This window comes from Protopterus annectens, chromosome 1.part0 (assembly GCF_019279795.1).
Source record: "Protopterus annectens isolate FY-2018-M chromosome 1.part0, PAN1.0, whole genome shotgun sequence".
NCBI lineage: Eukaryota > Metazoa > Chordata > Ceratodontiformes > Protopteridae > Protopterus > Protopterus annectens.
Window position 1 is genome coordinate 415,851,478 of NC_056725.1, and position 20,978 is coordinate 415,872,455.

General features: G+C 43.4%; 1 protein-coding gene across 2 annotated transcripts in view; it reads left to right on the forward strand.

The window, feature by feature from the left end:
• The window catches only part of CUL9 (cullin 9), a 2,881,018-nt gene that overhangs the window by 660,353 nt on the left and 2,199,687 nt on the right, over positions 1 to 20,978 (forward strand). For both annotated transcript variants that reach the window (XM_044060287.1, XM_044060293.1), the window contains exon 11: positions 8,500 to 8,717. In XM_044060287.1, the coding sequence (XP_043916222.1) occupies positions 8,500 to 8,717 (218 nt within the window). The remainder of the gene's footprint in view (positions 1 to 8,499; positions 8,718 to 20,978) is intronic.

Here is a 20,978-nt window from a genome sequence, read left to right on the forward strand (position 1 = left end):
TTCAGCGATATCCGAAAAAGCGTAAGGACAAGGACCGTGACAGGCCTCAGTAAGCTCAGTCCTCGGATGAGGTTAAGTTGGTCGTCAGTCAGGCGGGAGCCAGTGAGACGCTTTTGCAGTCCCTACAGTCTGCAGATGTGCAACCGCAGGCCTTTCTTGAGTCCGAGTCCCTTAGGCCTTCAGCCGCCATTTTGTCTTCCGACCTGCCGCCTCTTCTGCTGGAGCCAGTACCGTTAAGCTGACTCCGTGGTCCGAGGCCTCCGTTTTGTGATCTGACCGCAAACTTCTTTCTACTCCTGCTGCTTCTTTGGCAGTTGCCTGGCCTCCCGAGTCCTTTAGGCTTGCAAGTAAGCCTTCCATCCGTAAGCCTCTGAAAAGGCAGGCTCCAGTTCCCCTCAATCCCAGATGGTTAAAGTGGCTAATGATTTGTTAACTGTTATCAGGGGTTCTCAGCCTCACCCTCCTAAAAAGGAGTAGGGATGTTTCTCCTGAGGTTTTGTCCTTGTTCAGGATCTGTTTCTTCCAGCATCTCTGCTGATGAAGAGGAATTTTCTCAGATTTTTTCTCCCTTTGCGGATTCAGATGTAGAGGAGTCCATCCCTTTGGCTTCTCCTCCGGAGGATTTCTCTTTTGGTGACACATTAAATACCCTCAGGGAACATTTTAAATGGGAAAGCCAGGATTATCTTCAATCTAAGAAATGGATTAGGGAGTTTCTTGCTTTACCTCAGCATAAGCCTCTTGCTATTCCCCCTGTGATGGAAGTTTTTGATGTTGTTTTTCTGGAAAATTCCTTGTTTCCAAATTCGGTTCCCCCTGCTCCCAAGAAACCTGACGGGTACTACAGAGTCTCTTATTCTCATCTATTTCTTTTCAGGAACCCGTTGGTGAATCAAGAGGTTATTTCTCAGGGCCCTAAAGGGGTTAAGGCCACTGTTACCAGGAATTCTGTTCCTTCAGACAGGGAATCTAGGAACCTAGATAAGTGGGACAAGAAAGTTTATACCTTTGCTATTAGGGCTACCAATTGTCTTTTTCATATGCTGAAGTACCAGCAGCATACCTTGGAGGCTATTAAGTCTAAGATTGCAAATGCACCTCTTTTGGTAGAGAGTAAAGACATGCAGGATTTGTTGAATTCAGCCACTCTGGTCAATAAACATTCTTTGCATTGTGGTTTTGACATCCTTGTGGCCTCCAGTAGGGCTATGGCTAATGGATCTGTTATTAGAAGGCATGCTTGGCTCAGAGAACAGCCTCTTCCAGAACCTGTCAAGGCTAAGCTTTTGGATGTACCTTTGCATAAAGACAATCTTTTTAGCAGCAAAGCTGAGGAGGTGCTTAAGATGGAGGAAAAGGCCGAGTTCATGCAAACTATTATGGATTTTCTGCAAGTTCGACCCCCTTGCTTTAGCAGGAATTACCCTTCCTAAGAGTTGGAGATTTCCTGATACCAGCAGATGGAACCATTCCAGGACTAGAAGTTACAAATCTTCTACGGGGCAAGCAGCTCCAAAGGTCTAGGTGGTGGCAGGCTTCCACTTCTAAGGCGGGAAGCTCCAAGCCTGCATCTCAATCACAACACTATCAATGACTTTTTTCAACTTCTGCCTATTCTTGCTTGCCTGGAGAGTCATTTAGGGGGAAGACTGGCCCTTTTGTCAGATGTCTGGGCCTCTATCACAAGTGACAAATGGATGCTCAGAACGGTGTCCCTGGGGCACAAGTTTTCTTTCCACACCTTTCCATCTCCCAAGGGATTCCCAGACATTCCTCCAAATCAAAGGGCAGAAGTAGAAAAACTAATTTGGTCTTTCTTCCATCTGGGAGCAATAGAATCAGTTCCTGCTCAGCAGGTAGGCCAGTGCTTTTATTCTAGGCTTTTCTTAGTTACAAAAAAAGAATGCACCTGGTGTCCTATCCTAGATCTTTCCATTCTCAACTCTTTTCTAGTAATCCCAAAGTTCAAAATGCTTCACTCTGCATCAGCTGCTACCAATGCTAGAAAAGGATTCCTGGCTGGTAACCTTGGATCTCCGAGGCTTATTTGCACATCCCTATCAGGGAAAGTTGCAGGCATTGTCTTAGTTTCAGAGTGGGCAAGCAACATTATCAATTCTCTGCGCTGCCCTTTGGCTTATCTACTGCTCTGAGTCTTCATGAAGTGCCTGGCCCCAGCCATTGCTTTTTGCAGGCAGAAGAAAATTCAGATTTACCCATACCTTGATGACTGTTTGATTCAAGCAAGTTCTCAGGAGCAGCTACTAAAGGATCTGGAATTCGTAAAGACTCTTCTCTCTTCCCTGGGTTACACTCTTAACGAGGACAAATCAAAAATGGTACCATCCAAGGAGGTAACATTCCTGGGAGCGAGTCTGAACACAGCCGCCCAGATGATGCATCTCACCCAGGAGAGACAGACAACTCTTTCAGTTTACTTCAAGGACTTGGCAAGCCTGTCCCAGCTCCCTGCAGGGAAATACCTGCAAGCTCTGGGATTCATGGCATCTTGTATTCTCATGATTCCATATGCAAGACTGCATATGAGGAAATTGCAATGGTACCTCAAGAACATTTGGTGTCAACACACACAGGACCTGGATATGATGATTCCTCTGCTTCCATCTCTGCAGATGGAGTTTCTATGCTGGGCAACAGCCTGTCTACAAAACAAGGGCATGCTCTTTCAGACACCTCCTGCCACTCAAGTTTTGACTACAGACACATCGGACTACGCCTGGGCAACACACCTGGATGGCAGATGCAAACAGGGATGGTGGAACGCCCAGCAGATGCACCTGCATATAAATCTAAAAGAGTTGATTGCAGTTCAGCAGGCCTTACTAGCTTTCAAGCATCTTCTTTCTGCAGGGACCCTACTTGTCAGAACAGACAACACCATAGTCATGTGGTACATCAGCAAGCAAGGAGGGACTCGCTCTTACCCTCGGTGCAGACAAAGCATGAATCTTTGGTTCATGGCAGCATCCCTGGACCTGCATCTCCTACCTCAGTTCCTTCCAGGAAGGCTCAATGTTTTGGCAGACCAGTTGAGTAGGCGAACCCTGGATCCTCACGAATGGCAGCTGAACAGAGCAGTTTTTTGCAGTATCATTCAATGTTGGGGCACACCTCAGGTGGATCTTTTCTCCTCCCCGGACAGTCATCTTCTACCTCGCTTTTGCACCAGACAGCATCACAGCAGAGCCTGGAGAGTGGCTGTTCTGTCCTTCCCTTGGACGTTGCTATCAGTTTACACCTTCCCTCCTCTTCCCCTTCTACCCAGGGTGTTGTTGAAGGTCAGGGACGAACGACCAGGGACTATTCTCATAGCTCTGGACTGGCCCAGACAGCATTGGTATCCACTGCTTTGCAGTCTCTCCTAATTTCCTCCTTGGTATCTTCCTCTGAAGCCAGATCTTTTGGTTCAGAGAGAGGGAATCATTTGCATCCTCATCTTCAGTCCCTCCATTTGGCAGCATGGCTAATTGTATGACTCCTTCCTTATTTTCTTCCCTTTCCCAGCAGGTGGTTGATGTGCTGAGGGAGGCCTGGAGGTCTAGCACTAGGAAGTCCTACGCTGGCAAATGGGAAAAGTTCTCTCATTGGATGCAGGCCAGAGGGGAATCTTCTTCTCAGTCTACCCTTCCTCTGATCTTAGAATACCTGTCTGAATTGCTTCAGGGTGATCTTTCTTTTTCTTCTATCAAGCTCCATGCTTCAGCCATTTCTGCTCATTGTTCTGTTGAAGAACCCATTTTCTCATCCCCTGATGAAGATGTTTCTCAGAGGTACTTGCAACTTAAAACTTCCCAGAAGGGCACCTACTCCAGCCTGGGATCTTAATTTTGTTCTAAAGAAACTCGCTCTTCCTCCTTTTGAGCCAGCTGCCACTGAAGATTTAAAGTTTCTCTCGTGGAAGGCTGCCTTCCTCTTGGCTATACCTCCAGCAAGCAGGGTTTCGGAGCTGCAGGCTTTGATGGCTGTGGAGCCTTTTATTATTTTCCATCCAGACAGGGTTTCTTTGAGAACCAATCCCTCCTTTATGCCTAAGGTGGTTTCTAGCTTGACTCTTAATCAGTCCATACACCTTCCTACCTTCTTTCCTAATCCTCAAAATAAAGGTGAAAGTATCCTACATTCTTTTGATGTGCACAGACAGCTCAGGTTTTACTTGGACAGGACTAAAGACCTTCGGAAATCAGCTCAGTTATTGGTCAGTTTTGCCCCTGGAGCTCAGGGCAAGGCTATTTCTAAGCAAACCATTTCCAAGGGGTCTATATTAGATGAACGAAAGTTCATCTTAGTGAATGCTCACATGAGCGAATATTGCGGAACTCGAAACCGCAATTGCGAGATCGTGTACAGTGAAGATGGGAATATTTGCCCTTTCCTCACTGTAGTGTGATCTTGGAGTTGGAATATATATTTAGGGGGGGTGTGGGGGGCTGCGCCCCCCACAATTGCAGTTTTGAGTACCTGGATATTCGCTCATGTGAGCGTTCGCTAAGATGAACTTTCGTTCATCTAATATAGACACTTTCCAAGTGGATTTCACATTGCATCAACTTTTGTTATTCTTTTCATGGCAAGGTTCCTCCTCAAGGGGTTAGGACCCACTCAACTAGAGCAGCTTCCACTTCTGCAGCCCTTTTAAGGGGTGTCCCTACTAAAGATATTTTGGAGGCTGCCACATGGTCTTCTGTTCACACTTTCGCAAAACATTATAATTTGCTTCTTTTTTCCAGAGGCAGGGCAGGATTTGCCACTGCTGTGTTGCAGGGCATTATTTCCAACCCTTGAGTCTGTTGGTTCCTCCTCCCTTTTCACTGGGCTTTGGTAATCAACCCATTTGTTAGGACTGCAACAGTGAAACACGAACATAGTACAGTTGTGTAAACGTACCGTAAATGTAGATGTTCGAGTGTATTCACTGTTGCAGTCCTGGTTTCCCTCCCTCCTTCCCCTTTTTTGGTCCTCTCCTATTCTTTTTTTCTGATGTACAGGCTGAATTGGATATTATTTGCCAAATTTGCATTTGGCTTAGCCTTATTTCTGGGGGGTTCTGATTGTTATGGCAAGAAAGACTGAGAAAGTGACGTCAGCTGCCTCCTTTTGTATTGGATGCCCTGACGTCCTTTACAACCGACGGCAGCCGATGTCATTTTTACTTACCTTTGGTATTCTGGCCGATCGAGGGCTACCGGGAGCCGGATAACCCATTTGTTAAGACTGCAACAGTGAATACACTTGAACATCTACGTTTATGGTAAGTGTACACAACTGTACTTTTCTCCACTTCCAGTAATTGTAAGGTAGTCCAGGCTCGCTTCCCCAGTTTGAGACATTGTCTTGGCCTCCCAGAAAGCCTACAGAACCAAATGGAAAAGGTTTCTATATGGACTTCTAAAGAGAATATTGACTCTTTCTCAGCTCTTACTTCAGCCATCCTTCTTTTTCTCATTACTCTTTTTAAGGATGGAGCCAGTTTTTCTACTGCTAAACTTCAGTTAGTAGCCATATCCAACTTCCTTGGTGGAAACGAATCCTCCTCTTTGATAACTTCCAGATTATGTAAAGTTTAATGAAGGAAATCTTTCTCCTTAGACCTCCAATAAAGGACCCTTCTCCACCTTGGGATCTCATGATGGTCCTCTATGGGTTGACTCAGAAACCCTTTGAACTAGCAAATGAATGCAATATGAAGTTTTTTCTTGGAAAACAATCTTTTTGAAGCAAGAAGAATTTCTGAGCACCAGGCCTTATCAAGTAGTCCTCCTTACATTATTTTCCATAATGATAGGGTGTATCTACGAACCAGACCTTCTTTTTGGCCTAAATTGGTCACGGAGACCAACATTAATCAGTCTGTGCAACTGCCAGTTTTCTTTCCAGACTTTATAACTAATAAAGGCAAATATATGCTACATCTTTTTGATCATAGACTATTTGTATCTTCACAGAACAAAACAGTACAGGAAGTCTGATCAGTTGTTTGCATCCTTTTCCCCTAATCGTTTAGTTTCAAGCAGTTTCAAAAATTGCTCTGGCTAAATGGATTGCTGATTGTATTTTGCTGATTTATTCTCAAAAAAGTTTGGAATTGCCTCATCCTCTTAGAGCTCATTCCACTAAATCTATGTCTACTTCCTCTGCCTTTTTATCAAGAACTTCCATTGACTGTATCTGTGTGGCTGCCACTTGGTCAAAGACTTTGTTACACATTACAAATTGAACATTGTCTCCAGAAGAATGATAAGGACATCAGATTTAGAAGTTGGGTACTTAACTTGGCATCTTTGTTGTCCATTTTCAGTCTTGCTCACCTTCCCTCCCAGCCATCCCCTGGCCTTGTGACTCCTAGGAGAATCTTTGGATGATAATGGAACCTTTATTTTCCTGGTTTCTTCAGTCTGTTCTGTCTCTACAATACAGTGTGCAGTAAGTCAGCAAACTCGATCTGAGGTTTTAGGGATGGCTTAGAGCCATTATGGGTAGAGGGAAGAGTCCAAGGTTCAGATCCAAGCCTTGTAAATGCGGCTAAGTTGGATCTAAAGATCAGATCCGTGACCCATCCGTGAGGAAGAATGAAAATGGACAACACAGATGCCAAGTTATGGTAAGTATGTAACTTCTAATTTAGACCCATAGTGGCAGCTCAGGGTCTCAAAGCATACTCATTAGCAGTATATATTGACAGATTACTTAAACCTGTTTTATTGGAATCTACCCATATTTTAAAAGATTCTTTTTTTTTTAGGTAGGATAAAGCCTGTTCTGTGGAGCAATAAGATGTATATAATAACTATAGACATACCAGATGTATTAACCTTGTATTCCACAAAGCAAAGGTTTGGAATTGTTCAGTGTTGCATTATTACTAGAATGTAATTTTTTTTGTCTAACACTGAACTTCATGGACTTGGTATTGTCTAATAACATTACTCTGAAAGTGAAATATTTAACCAAATGAAGGGAGTTGTAGTGGGCGCAGCATGTGCACTGTGCTATGCCAACCTGACTGTCTTCAGTTGGGAAAAGATTGCTTTTCCTGTTTCCTTCCTGGTCACCTGATAAAATTCAGATTTACTGTCTTGGTCTTTTCTTTTACTTCTCAAATCCCATCATTTTCTTCCTGGCCTTCCCTTTTATTTCTTTTTTTTGAGCTCCACTATTTATTTTTCCATTTGCTATCGATGCAGTGAAGTATTGCCTGCATGGAAACAGTTTTGACTTTTCATTTTGATCTTGAGCATTTCCTTTATGCTTTCTTGTTTTTTCTTAAAATGCTTGTTAATGGTGGGTAGGAGTGATGTGCGAAACTGATATTGTGACTGCAACCTCAGTTGCACTGGGCATTGTGGTAAATGGAGGGCATTGATGAAGTGTATTGATTTCTGGTTCGTGCCAACTTCACTGCTGTGGTTATTTTTAAATGTTTGTCTTCATTAAGGTGGGAGATGGGTGTTGTGCTAGCTGTATTGTCAACATTACTACAATATAGGAATAAGAGGCATGATATGGCTAGTTTTAATAGTAGTTGGTGATTCATTAATGTCTGTGGTGAAGTAATATAGTAGTACAATATGAGCGACATCACTGTTGTGAAAGACTTCCATTGGCAGTAATGGAGCAGATTTTGCATGAAAAATGGCAGTGTAAATGTTTATAATCTAGCAGTTGTGTAATGATAATGTTGGGTTACATAATTGCCTAGGGTAGGCTCATGGAAGTTAGCTTGCAACTAATTAACTGATTGCACACATCATAGTTATTGAGCATTGTAAACATTTTGGGAGAAATAAATGTGTAAATATCACTAGAGCAGTATATGGTAGCTCAAGTGGAAGAGTTTTAATCTTTTTTTTCTGTTCTGTACTTTTTCTTTATTTTTTAATGCAGAATAGAGTTTGCTCCCAATCAGCTCTTTCACTAGGAATCTGGATCAAAAGGTGGAAAGAGGTGATACTAGTCTTCCTTTTTCCTTGGGCTAGTTGGAGAGGCCAGTTTCTCTGCCATTTTCCATCATAGTTGAAGGGACCGTGGTCCAGCTTTACTTAAAATGGTCTTTCTTTCACATAGCATTTGGTGCCTTCAGTGAGAATGCAAGTTTTGTTTGTACTCATACCTCCTGAGATGATTACTGGAGTCATTGTCTAGCGTGGTAAGTGAACATCACAGTGCCACCTTTGCCCACCAAAGTAGAAGTAGCTGCTGTTTCATTCCTTTTTGGAAGGAGACCTTCACTGTCTGGTTAAACCACTCTCATGTTAAGCTTATTCCTTGTCTTGAGGTACTTATACTTTAGACCGACACCATACCGCAGTGAGCCATCAAGTCAGCATAAGGATGCCATTGTTAAGAAGCAGGTGAAGAGGATAATATCTTTTTTTTTTCCTGATCTACTATAGTAAACCTTTCTTTAGCAAACATGATAGGCATGTTTACTACCACTGTAAGGTATGTCAGGACTTGTAATTTTGCCTTTTCTTTTTATAGGTGTTCTTCAGCAGTGCAGGATGGTTTGCTGGTCGTTCATATGATGATTCAGGGTCACAAAACTCTGGTGGAACAGCTGGTTGGATGTGACATCTGGTCAGTTTTGCGGAACTGCTTGACTAAGAGTGACCCTCCTCCTAACCTGCAGCATACATTGGCTCTCATCATCATGTCTCAGATTTCAGGTCACAAAATTCCTACAGACAGTGGCTTAAAAGGTAAAAGTAGATTGCCTACTGGCAGTGTTTCACCTTTTTTCTCCCCATTTTTATTGACAAGGTAAGCTGACTCATAATCATTCCTTTTTCAGTGATGATCATAAGCTAATTGGGGTGATAGGCATGCTATCAAAGTGGTAGCACTAAGTATGAAATGTGATAAAAAAGCAGTATAAAGTGGGGCATTTGGAACTAATCTGAGTCAGAAGGGGCCATGAATTAGTTTGAACATGTCATGCACAAATGATGCTTTCCTCTCCAGATACCAAGCTTGAAATTTCTCAGATTCTACATAATCCACAGTTAGCTTGCAGAAACACTGCCTTTTATTTTCCTTTCTGCATATGCTAGAACTGCTGACATGAATAATGCTGGACACAAAAGAACACTGAAAAGAACCCATCTAGACAATTATTTTGACACTCCCATTAGCAATTTTCCATTAGTCTGGTTGGTTCCTACATCTCTCTGGTGTGGGATTTTAGTATTTTTCTTGCAGCTTGTTTGGTATCTCGCCTCAAGGCAACTGTAGGTAAAGCTTTTATATAAACTTGAGTGTTTCAGAAAGTAGCTAGACTTTATATTTGTGCCACGCTGCCAAAGCCAAGCAAGGGTGAAACTGTTTATTTAGTGAAGTCTGTCTAGTTGGCCTGAGTGCATTAATAACACATGCATCATGCATTTAAGAGCTGTTTTGCTGAAATACTCTGGTAGTTGGCACAGAGGATTAAGGCGCTGTTAGTGAGATGTTTCCTGTGGTCCAGGGTTTGATTCTCTTAAGCCTACATTGCCAGACTGTGTGATAACGAGCAAGTCACTTAATCCAACAGTGCTCCCAAGCTAAGTCTGAAAAAACGTAAATGGAAATTATTGCACTACCCTGGTCAAGAAATACAAAAAAAAATACTCCCCAACCAAGGAAATATATATATGTCCTATGATGCCCTTGCAAAGGGGAGATTTGTAGATGTCTTTGTGCAGCTGTTTCTATATTTTGGTTGGGTCCTGTGTGCATCTGCAATGGGCCTTCTGTCCGGACATAGCTCTCTACCTTCTGTCTCCAAAATGTGGAAACACTTAATGAATTTGACTAGAAAGCCTGCAGCAAATATTTTTTTCATGCTTGAGTTTAATGAAATAATATGGTTCAGTATTATTTACCATGAATATTTGTTATAGAATTAACAGTGGATGGGTATCCAACCCTTTCAGTGTGGAGCATAAAATTATTAAGACTCAGAATATTCCTTGTAATGAGGCACAATTGAGGGGCATCCTTGCAGGATTTCTATAAAGCAAAACATTTTCAGAGTAAAATGGTGGTGCTGGAGAAGGGTAAGAAATGAGGTAAAACCAGTATTTGAAAATGTGGTTTCTGTTGGAATGGTTTTTGTACCATACTTCTCAAATGTCCAGAATTTTTCAGACACTTTAGATTTTTGCCTCATATTTTTGTTCTGTTCAGTTTTCTGGCAGTTCACTGAGGGTTGAAGTTACAAATTGACAGACATATGAATTTTTTATTTCATCTCCTTCAGAAAAATGCATGCTAATGCAAAACCTGTGGTTCTACCAGTTGTCTAACTTTGTAAGAGCAGTGTTTAAAATCTGACACCCTCCTCCTCCAAATTACTTTGGCATTGTTCAGAACTGTTAAGCTAAGATGTTGAGACAAAATAGTTTGATCCTTTCTGAGACATTTAACAGAACTGTCTTGTGTGTTATTTTGGATAAACTATGAAGTATATGTAGTCATTGTACATAGATCAGTGCATTGTATTCCTTTTCATTTTTTATCGTTTGTAGGTTCAGTTGTCAAGTTTATAACCTACAGGCTTTCAAGAAGTCATGTTTGTTTGTTGTAATCTTGTGGTGGGAATATTTATTTCCCACATATATCAAGATTATTCTTAAAAGAACTTGATAAGTCTTTTTCTTACAGAAGGTGGAAGCTTATTCCTTAATCTTGTAGGGTGCTATACAGTGCAGCAGTCACTTTTTGTATTATAGATATTTTTATTAATTTCCCTGATTGGTTGTCATTCCAAAAAGTGTGGTTCATGCTTAAGATTTTCAGATAGGACTGGATGAGACATTGCCTTTACAAAACAGGAAGAGGCCAATTGTAAGTAACCTGCAACTAAGAAAATATGGCAGCAGCTCCGGAAGCTTTTCTGAATAGTTCATTTTCCAACTGTGCAATTTTTCTAGGAGTGATTTGGACCTTTGCATGTTTTTTCAGGTGTTTGTTTGAAGGCTAAAAAATGTAGTATTTTATTTATAAAGGGGCTCAGATCAGTGAGTTATAAAGTGTTACAGTGATCTCTCGAAGTAAGTAGATGTGCCGTTTAGTAATAGCAGGGAAAAGCTTCTGAATGATGCATGTTAAAATGCATATAACTTTAATTGCATTGAAACTTTCTTGTTATCTAAGCAAAACTGTGCCTTACAGATGGTATAGAGGGATAAAGCCCTAATTATGGCACAGGTGAACAGAGTTTGATTCGTGGATCAGATGCTTGATTCTGTAGGCTGGAGGAAAGCGTGTATTCAATGGAAGTGAGAGTGCATTATCGGGCACACCTCTGTGGTTAATCCCTGGTAGAGACCAAGAATACACTTTGTGTGCCCACCTATAAGAAGGGTGGGGGCTTTTCCTGAATCATATGTTGTTAAAAATGTAAGGTTGCCATTTATTCTGATTGAATGTGTTCTTATATACAGCAGTCCGGTAAACTACAAAGTGTATGACTTTTATCTGAATCTGTTTACCTGCGCTTCCACAAAGATCGTGTCTACTTTGTTGGACTATGTGAGTGCATGCAGGATCAGGAAATAGGCCTTAAAAAGAAGAATGTCCTAGCCAGCAGTAAGACTCTTCTCCATGATGCTTTGATGCCCCTGACATGGGAATGAAGCAAGTCTGGGGTCTCAAGGAGTTTTAGTAGGCCCCAAGAGCAGCTGGTGTTCAGGTGCATGGGAGCCAAAAATCAATATTAACTCAGCAGGAAATGAAGCGCTAGGATACTGCTATAAGCTAACATGAACTGAATACTTCCTATTGTTGCATCATTCCAGCATACCCTTCTACTGCTGGATGGTCATAAATGTCAGAAGAGGATAGTAGTTGTCTTCAGGCAGTGGTAGTAGTAGGACCTAACTGATGGTCATTGTTTTTTTAAGACAGTCTGTCTGTCCAGAACTTTTTGCGTTTCTGTATGTTTCATTTGTAAATCATGTTACCTAATTTAAGCTCTGTGATGTAGGGGTATAAAGCCCTATGCCCAGATGACCAAAGTTTGACAAGCAGTTTGGGCACTAGAAGAGCCATGTGGTGTGGGGTGGGAATGAGCAGCCTTTGCTGGCTTGCCCTATCTAGGGTGAAGTTGCTGGTTCTGGTCAACTGATTTGCACCTGCAGGCAGTGAATACGGTCATAGTGTATAGATTTGAGCTTGGTCTAGCCAAGCCATTAATGATAGCCCTTTGCAACACGCTTGGAAGTCCCGTACACATTGAGGGAAGGTATAGCTGGGATTCCGTGATGTGAAGATATTCATCTCAACCATCAGAATGGAGTTTGGGGTAAAGCAAACTGCAGTCAGCATGATGGCTGTCCGATCTGCTCTTGCCTGTCAGGTAACAAATGGGCTTGGGAACATCTTTCACCCTGAGGAGAATTAATAAGCTAATAGATTGCAGAGAGCTTGTGGTCATCATGCAGCAGGGAACACCCAGAAAAGTTTAATTACATTAAAGACTGGTGGGTGGTAGTTTATTATTTTCTAGAAGGTTGATTACCAAACTTGGTTTATTATAATTTTTGGCATCTGATTTTCTTAGGAGATTGCTCAGTTTAGCTACTTGCTAAGTTGTACAGTTGGCTCCTTTGTGTAGTGTATATTAATTGAGTCCTTGACATACTGCCAACAGTCAGACCAATATGACACGTTATTGTTAAAGTAAGGAAGAGTAGTGGCACTGAAAAATATATTTGACCGCCATAGGCATAATTTTATATGAGTGAATGCTGTAATTTTAGCCAAGATAGTTACTGTGTTGGTAAGGTATCCTCTATAGGCAGTAGGCTTAACAGTGAGGTGTACAAAATCCTGGTAATTGCTGAAGAGCACCTGGCTGAGAGCGAGTGATCAAAACCCGCATAAATTGTGGTCATTTTCTATATGCTGTTAAGGCTGCACACATAGCCGGCCTTAGGCATAGGCCAACTAGGCAGCCGCCTAGGGCGCTGCTGTAGCAGGGCCACTTTTCCAGTATTTATTTGGTGTAGGTTGACCAGGATGGGGGCACTGGGTGCTGTGGTGGGGGGCGCCGTGGAGCCCTTTTGCCTAGGGCACCAGTTTACCTATGGCCACCCCTGGCTGCACACCTTACACGCAGGCCGTCTGTTACAACCAAGCTTCTCTCTTCTCCTTCCTTTTCTTTTCATTATTCTACAGGGTATGTCATATTCTTTATCTGGTTCTACCTGATCTACTTTTGAGGGTGGTGAGAATATAGAGGACACCAGTGTAATACTAACCTACAACCCTGTGTCAGCCTTTCACTGCTTTGGCTGCCATTGGGAGGTGCAAGCTTGCTTTTACCCATGTGCAGTCTCCCAAATAACCATACACTGCTTGTTGCATGAAGCTCACCAGGCTCCTCATGCTACAGTTAGTGAGCCAGGCTGCTCCCTCCACCCAGGATGGTACCATCTTCTCACTTCCACCCTCCCCTCCCTTCCCTAGAAACTCCAGTTTCAGTGCTGCAAATCATACACTGGTCATCTGGGATGCAGTCCGTGCTTTATCCCTCTGCACTTCAGGGCTAAGGCAACCTCATGTATATTGCTGCCAGTGGGTACAGTTTTTGTCACTGTTAGTAGACAGTATTCCCTTTTTGGTGTCCCACTTATTTTGATTGAACAACTTAACATTCCCATCAAAGCAAGTTATCAATCTTGGATATAATTTATACTTTCTCAATACATCTTCACTCCTCCTCTGCGAGATCCTACACAGTGACTCCAGTACTTGCCCCCAGGTGGCTCATTTAGTCTATGGGGGAAGGGGAGATAGATACCTTTGAGTTAAGTGAGTGCTTTTTGACTCATTAATTCCTGCCCAGCAAATGCTAGTGTCCCATCTCTTACCTCTGCAGTGAGAGCAGCATGCTAAGAAGCAAGTCAGCTTGCTAGTCTTTTGGAGCAACCTATTTCTAAGCTGCCTGCTGACTTAACTATAGCTGCCTGGTCAGGGGAGGAAGTGTGCATGCTCTCACACACATCACCTGTTCCCAGGCTTAACAGAAAAGCTTATTCCTGATGCAGTATAATATAATGTGGCCACTACAGGAGGACAGAAGACCCAGACACTATTGTCACTGTTGTTGTGGGCCTTCTTCCTTCTAGAGCATGAATAAGTTGGCATTGGCTGCTCAACTCATCATCTCCCTGTTTTGTCTCAGAAGTCCATGCTGTTAGTTAAACATGGGTTGTTTGGGCTGTAGTCTAGGTTTGATACTTCTGTGACATGGTGCCTAGGCTTTCTACTTCATTTTTTTTTTTTTTTTAATAAGATGACCCTATTATGATGTTTGGAATATGATGTTCTTCATCCCACATTGCTGCAGTCCTAACACTTGGGGTAGTCCGCTGTCCCAGTCGGCCCGAATACCAAAGTATAAGGCTGACGTCGGTCAGGGCGCATTAGTCTGACGTCAGGACGTCAGGGTACAAATGCGCATGACCGACGTCATATCCTCAGTCTTTTTTGCCGCATGGTCCGATGCAGAAGCAGTTTTGCAAGTGCAGGTTGGCGTTCTGAGATTTTCCGAAGTCGGAGTTTCAGACCGAATCCAAGTTGGCTAAGTACCCCGTTGGGGAATATTTTGGTTTTTCTTGCCTCAGTATTTTACCGGATGTCAGAAAAAGTGAATAACTGTATTTCTTGTGGGAAACAGATACCTCATAGGGATTACCATACCTTGTGTATACCTTGCTTAGGGCCTGAGCACGACGTTGTTGGCTGTCGCTCTTGTGCTAGATTTAACAAACGCACGATAAAGAGAAGATTAGATTGTGCCAGGTTAGTTTTGGGAAGCGTGTAATTATAAAATGCCGCCGGATGCTCCGACGCCCGCTTCAAAAAGCGCAAGGACAAAACAGCAAAGCCTAGGTTGGAAGAACCGTCCGCCGGACGCCGGTTCTTTAGAGGGCTCGGTGGAGCCAGAGGTTCAGCCAGAAATTTCTTTGGAATCCCAGGGAGAGACTTTATTACTACAAGATGTGACCTCTCAGGAGGTAGGCCAGGCGGAAGGGGCTTCTCAGGTAGCTGTTCTTCCCTCCCTTCCTAAGGTGGTTAGGCCCTCCCCTGCTGTTTCCAAGGCTTCTCCCAGGGGCAGGCCAGGTTTGGTTTCAGGTGTTACCCCTAGTTCTTCAGGGTCTGTACCTAAGAAGCATATGCTTAAGATGGCAGAAGATTTGATTACAATGATTAGAGGTTCTATGCCCCCTCCTGATAAGAGGCCTAGGGTGGAACCTGAGCTTGGGAGTTTTGAGCAGTGTTCGGATGCTTCTGAGTCTTCGGCTGAAGACTTGCAATTCCCCTTACTCTGATTCTGATGTGGATGATTCTACTCCTTCTGCTTCTCCTCCTGAGGATTTTTCATTTTCAGAGACTCTTCATTCCATGAGGGAGCATTTTAAATGGGAAGGTCAGGATTTCTCTGATTCCAGGAAAAGGCTTAGGGAATTTTTGTTTCTACCCCAGCATAGGCCTTTAGCTATACCTCCTGTTCTAGATGTGGTGGAGGATGTTTTTGCAGAGGCTTCTCTGAACCCTGATTCTTTGCCTCCTGCTCCAGTTAAACCGGATAGATATTATAGGGTGCCTGAAGCTCATAAGTATCTTTTAAGAGTCCTAGGGCAGACCCAGAAACTGTTTCACAGGGGCCTAAAGGTGTTAAGGCTTCTGTTAAAAATCCTGTTCCTCCGGATAAAGAGGCAAGGGCTTTGGATAGATGGGGAAAGAAAGTGTATACTTCTTCCACTTTGGCCATGAGAGCTTTGAATTGCCAGTTTCACATGTTGAAATATCAAAATTATCTCCTTTCACAATTAAAGTCTAAGGTAGATGCTTTGGCGGAAGGTATTGAGTGTAAAGAGTTGCAGGATTTAGTTCATGTTTCTGAACAGGTGGGTAAGCATTCTTTGCAATGTGGTTTTGATGCTGTGCAGGCCTCTTCGAGGGTGGCTGCCACTGGTTCGGTTCTTCGCAGGCACGCCTGGCTGAGGGATCAGAATTTAGCTGAGCATGTGAAGACAAGGATTTTAGATGCTCCTTTACAATCTGATGTGTTGTTTGGTTCGCCTGTGGAAGCAGTTCTAAAGAAAATGGAAGACAAGGCTAAGTCTATAAAGATTTTTTGCAGGTTCAGCCTCCGAAGTTTAGTAGAAATTGGCCTACCAAGGGGTGGACATATCCTGCTTATGATTCCCAGTCTAGGGGTAGGTCTAGACGTGGTAGGGGCAGAGCTCAAGGTTCTTTTAGGCCTAGAACAGGGAGTTCACCTGCTCAGTCTTCTGGTGAGGGCAGGGGTCAGTCCTTTCGTAAACAGACCCAATGACCTGCCTTTTCAGCTGCCAGAATCTTCTCGTCTGGCAGCACCTTTGGGAGGAAGGTTGGCACTCTTCAAAGAAAACTGGAGTTTAATTACCCAAGACAGATGGGTATTGGATATCATTCACCACGGTTACAGGTTTTATTTCCATACCTTGCCTCCTTTCAAAGGCATGCCAGACATTCCTCCTCAACAAAGGAAAGAGGCTCACAGGCAAATTTCTCTGTTGCTCCAAATAGGGGCCATTCAGCCAGTTCCTGTGCCAGAAAGGGGCCTAGGATTTTATTCTCGCCTGTTCCTAGTACCAAAAAAGGGGAACACGTGGAGACCAATTTTGGATCTGTCTATCCTCAACACTTATCTGGACATTCCCAAGTTCAAAATGTTGACGTTACAACAGCTTTTACCTATGCTGGGCAAAGATCACTGGATGGTAACTTTGGATCTCAAGGAAGCTTACCTTCATGTTCCTATCAGACTAATTTGCAGAAAGTATCTGCGGTTTCGAGCTGGGAATTCTCATTATCAGTTCTCTGCATTGCCCTTTGGCTTATCTACTGCGCCCAGAGTATTCACAAAGGTTCTGGCTCCAGTGATAGCTTTCTTCAGGCTAAAAGGAATACAAATCTATCCTTATTTGGACGACTGCCTGCTTCTGGCTCAAGGAAAGGACGTGCTTCTTCAGCATTTGGAATATGTGATAGCAGTGCTAAGATGCCTAGGGTATTCTGTGAACGAAATAAAGTCCAGTCTAGTACCCTCTCAAGACATGTGCTTTCTGGGCGTGAGACTGAATACAGCATCCCAGATGGCCTTTTAACCCCGGACAAACAAAAGAATCTTTCTTTACTTCCATCAACTATCTCATCAGTCCGGGCTGACTGCAAGGACAGTCCTTCAAGCCTTAGGGTTCATGGCATCTTGTATTCTGGTACTTCCCAATGCCAAACTGCATATGAGGAAGCTACAATGGTATCTCAAAAATGTATGGACACAGCACTGCCAGGATTTGGACACTGTCATTCAAATAATACCTTGCATTCAAAAGGAATTTTTGTGGTGGGCTCAGGAATGTCACCTAAACAAGGGACTCTCTCTGACCCGCCAGAGGCAAGTCAGATTCTAACGACAGATGCCTCAGACACAGCTTGGGGAGCTCATCTGAATGGAAAGTGGATACAAGACAAGTGGCCTGCCAGACTGCAGCATCTACATATCAACATGAAGGAGATGTTAGCAGTCCAGTTTGCATTACTGGCTTTCAAGGATTTACTTCTTCCAGGGCAGGTGTTGATTCTAACAGACAACACAACTGTCATGTGGTACATCAACAAACAAGGGGAACACATTCTTATCCTCTATGCAGGCAAGCAATGATTTTGTGGGAGATCTGCTAGCTTGCAACTGAATCTTCAAGCAAGGTTTCTGCCAGGAGCACAGAACTCCTTAGCAGATGTGTTAAGCAGGCAAATCATGGATCCCCACGAGTGGAAACTGGATCTTCATGTATTTCAGACATTGACAGTGTCCTGGGGAACTCCAGACATAGATCTGTTCGCTTCTCCACTAAACCACCAGCTGCCAAAGTTTTGCACGAAAAGGTTTCATCACACAGCCTGGAAAGTGGATGCTCTTTCTTTCAGTTGGGAAAATCTTCATGTGTATGCCTTTCCACCTCTGCCTCTCCTCCCAAAGGTACTCCTAAAGGTCAGACAGGACAAGCCAAGGATGATTTTAATAGCTCCAGATTGGCCTCGCAGCACTGGTACCCATTGCTGAGGAGTCTGGTAAGGAAGCCTCCATGGCCCTTACCTTTGATTCCACACCTATTGTCTCAGAAGGACGGGCATCTACTCAATGTCAAGCTTCACTCTCTTCATCTAACAGCCTGGCATATTCTGTTTTGAACCATAGCAGGTCTCAGCTTCCTCAACAAGTTCTGAATGTGATTATGGAAGCCAGAAGACCTAGTACAAGGAAAGTGTACGAGGGAAATGGAAGAGATTTTTATTTTGGTGTGCAGCAAAGGATTTGGATGTTTCTGAGCCAAATTTGAGTGTGGCTCTTCAATATCTTACTGAGTTATTGGACAAAGGTTTGTCTTTCTCTTCCATTAAGATTCATGCTGCAGCAATTTCAGCTCACTACGATTGTGACCCACCATTGTTTTCTCATCCTTTGTTTAAGCAATTTCTTAGAGGGCAAAGAATATAAGACCCCCACGTAGAGCTCCTACTCCTGCTTGGGACCTCAATTTTGTGTTGGAGAAACTTACTCTACAACCTTTGAGCCCTCGGCTACTGCTGACTTGAAATACTTGTCATGGAAGACTGCTTTTTTGTTGGCCATTACTTCTGCAAGAAGGGTTTCTGAATTGCAGGCCCTTATGGCGGTTGAGCCTTTTGATTTTCCATAAGGATAGGGTATCATTACGAACTAATCCTTCCTTTATGCCTAAGGTGGTCTCTAGTGTGGCTTTAAACCAAACTATTCATTTGCCCACTTTTTATGCAGATCCCCAAAATAAGGGGGAAAAGATTTTGCACACTTTAGATGTACACAGGCAGTTGCGTTATTTAAGCAGGACTAAGGATTTTAGGCAGTCTCAGCAGTTGTTTGTTTCTTTTGCTTTAAGTTCTCAGGGCAAGCCTGTGTCAAAACAAACTATTTCTAAGTGGATTGGGTTTTGCATTGCATTTTGTTATTCCCATCATGGCAAGGAGATTCCAGCTGGGATCAGGCCTCATTCCACTAGGGCTACTGCCACTTCAACAGTATTTCTAAGGGGGGTGGCAACTAAGGATATTTTGGAGGCAGCTACTTGGAGTTCAGTGCATACTTTTCTCTAAGCATTACCACCTCCCTCTCTACTCTAAATCTAGGGCTGGTTTTGCCACGGCTATTTTGCAGGGCATGTTGACAGCTCCAGCTTCTTTATGATTTGCCAGCCTCCCTTACCTCTGCTTTGGGATTCTACCCAAGTGTTAGGACTGCAGCAATGTGGGATGAAGAACATAGTACAGTTTTGTACCTACCATAAATGTAGATGTTAGAAGATCCACATTGCTGCAGTCCAATTTACCCTCCCTCCTTCCCCTCTGTGTTTAGGGGTGGTTGTGTGGGTGGGGTTGTACTTTTGTAAATTGTATATATTGTATATATATTTGGTACAGGAGTGTTTGGTGTTTTTTGGTTTTGGCCTTATCTTTTTAGGGTCTTCTGACATCTGGGGCAAGAAAAGACTGAGGATATGACGTCGGTCATGCGCATTTGTACCCTGACGTCCTGACGTCAGACTAATGCGCCCTGACCGACGTCAGCCTTATACTTTGGTATTCGGGCCGACTGGGACAGCGGACTACCCCAAGTGTTAGGACTGCAGCAATGTGGATCTTCGAACATCTACATTTATGGTAGGTACAAAACTGTACTTTTTCTCTGTCCCCCGGGACCTCCTCCTGCCTTGGATCAAGTTCCTAGAACGTCAGGCAAATATATACATGCATGTTACTGTAGTTAATGTTTTAAGTGCAGAATCTTCGTTTCCTAATTTGTAAAAATGTAAACTGGTACAGGTGTTCTTCGTGTTTCACTGTTGCAGACATCACATTTGGGTTATCTGCCTGCAGGTAGCCCTTAGCCGGCCTGAATACCAGAGTATTGTGTTTTCTACGTCAGATGCTGTCGCTTCTTCCATGACGTCAGGTCGTCAGGGGTATAAAACATGCAGCCGATGCCATTACATCAGTCTTTCTTGCCATGCGGTGCTTATCTGCACATCCCCATAAGGGAATCTTGCAGGAAATACCTTCGCTTCCAAGCAGGCTCTATGCACTATCAGTTTTCTGCACTTCCCTTTGGCTTATCTACTGCGCCCAGGGTATTCACAAAGTGCCTAGCTCCAGCCATTGCTTTTTGCAGGCAAAGAAGTATTCAGATTTACCCATACTTGGACGATTGCCTGATTTAGGTGGAAAGTCAGGACTTGCTACTACAGCACCTGGCATTTGTACTGTGGTACACCATCAGTCAAAATAAATCACACCTAGTACCCTGCCAGCAGATTGTATTCCTGGGAGCAAGCTTGAACAGAGCTTTCCAGGTGGCATTCCTCACTCCAGAGAAACAAATTTATTTGACAACTTACTTCAACCTACTGGCCACAAAAACCCAGCTATCTTCAAGGAAAATACTGCAATCTCTGGGGCTCATGGCCTCTTGCATTCTGTTAATTCCATATGCAAGACTGCATATGAGGAATCTTCGATGGTATCTAAAAAGTCTATGGTGTCAACATTCTCAGGACCTGGAAACAATAATTCCTATCATTCCGTGTCTAAGGGCAGAGTTCCTTTGGTGGGCAGAGGCCTGCAACCACAACGGACTCTCTTTCACTCTACCCCCTGCCGCCCAAACCCTAACAACAGATGCATCAGATTATGCATGGGGGGCTCACATGGCAGGGCAGTGTATTCAGGGCAACTGGAACCCAAAGCAGATGCACCTGCATATCAATCAAAAAGAAATGTTCATAGGTTCATAGGTTCATACTAGGCTATCTGCCCGAGGGCATTTACAAGCCTAGCCCATCGTTTTGTGGCTTACGCCACCCCTTTAGTATGGGGAACTATACCCATTA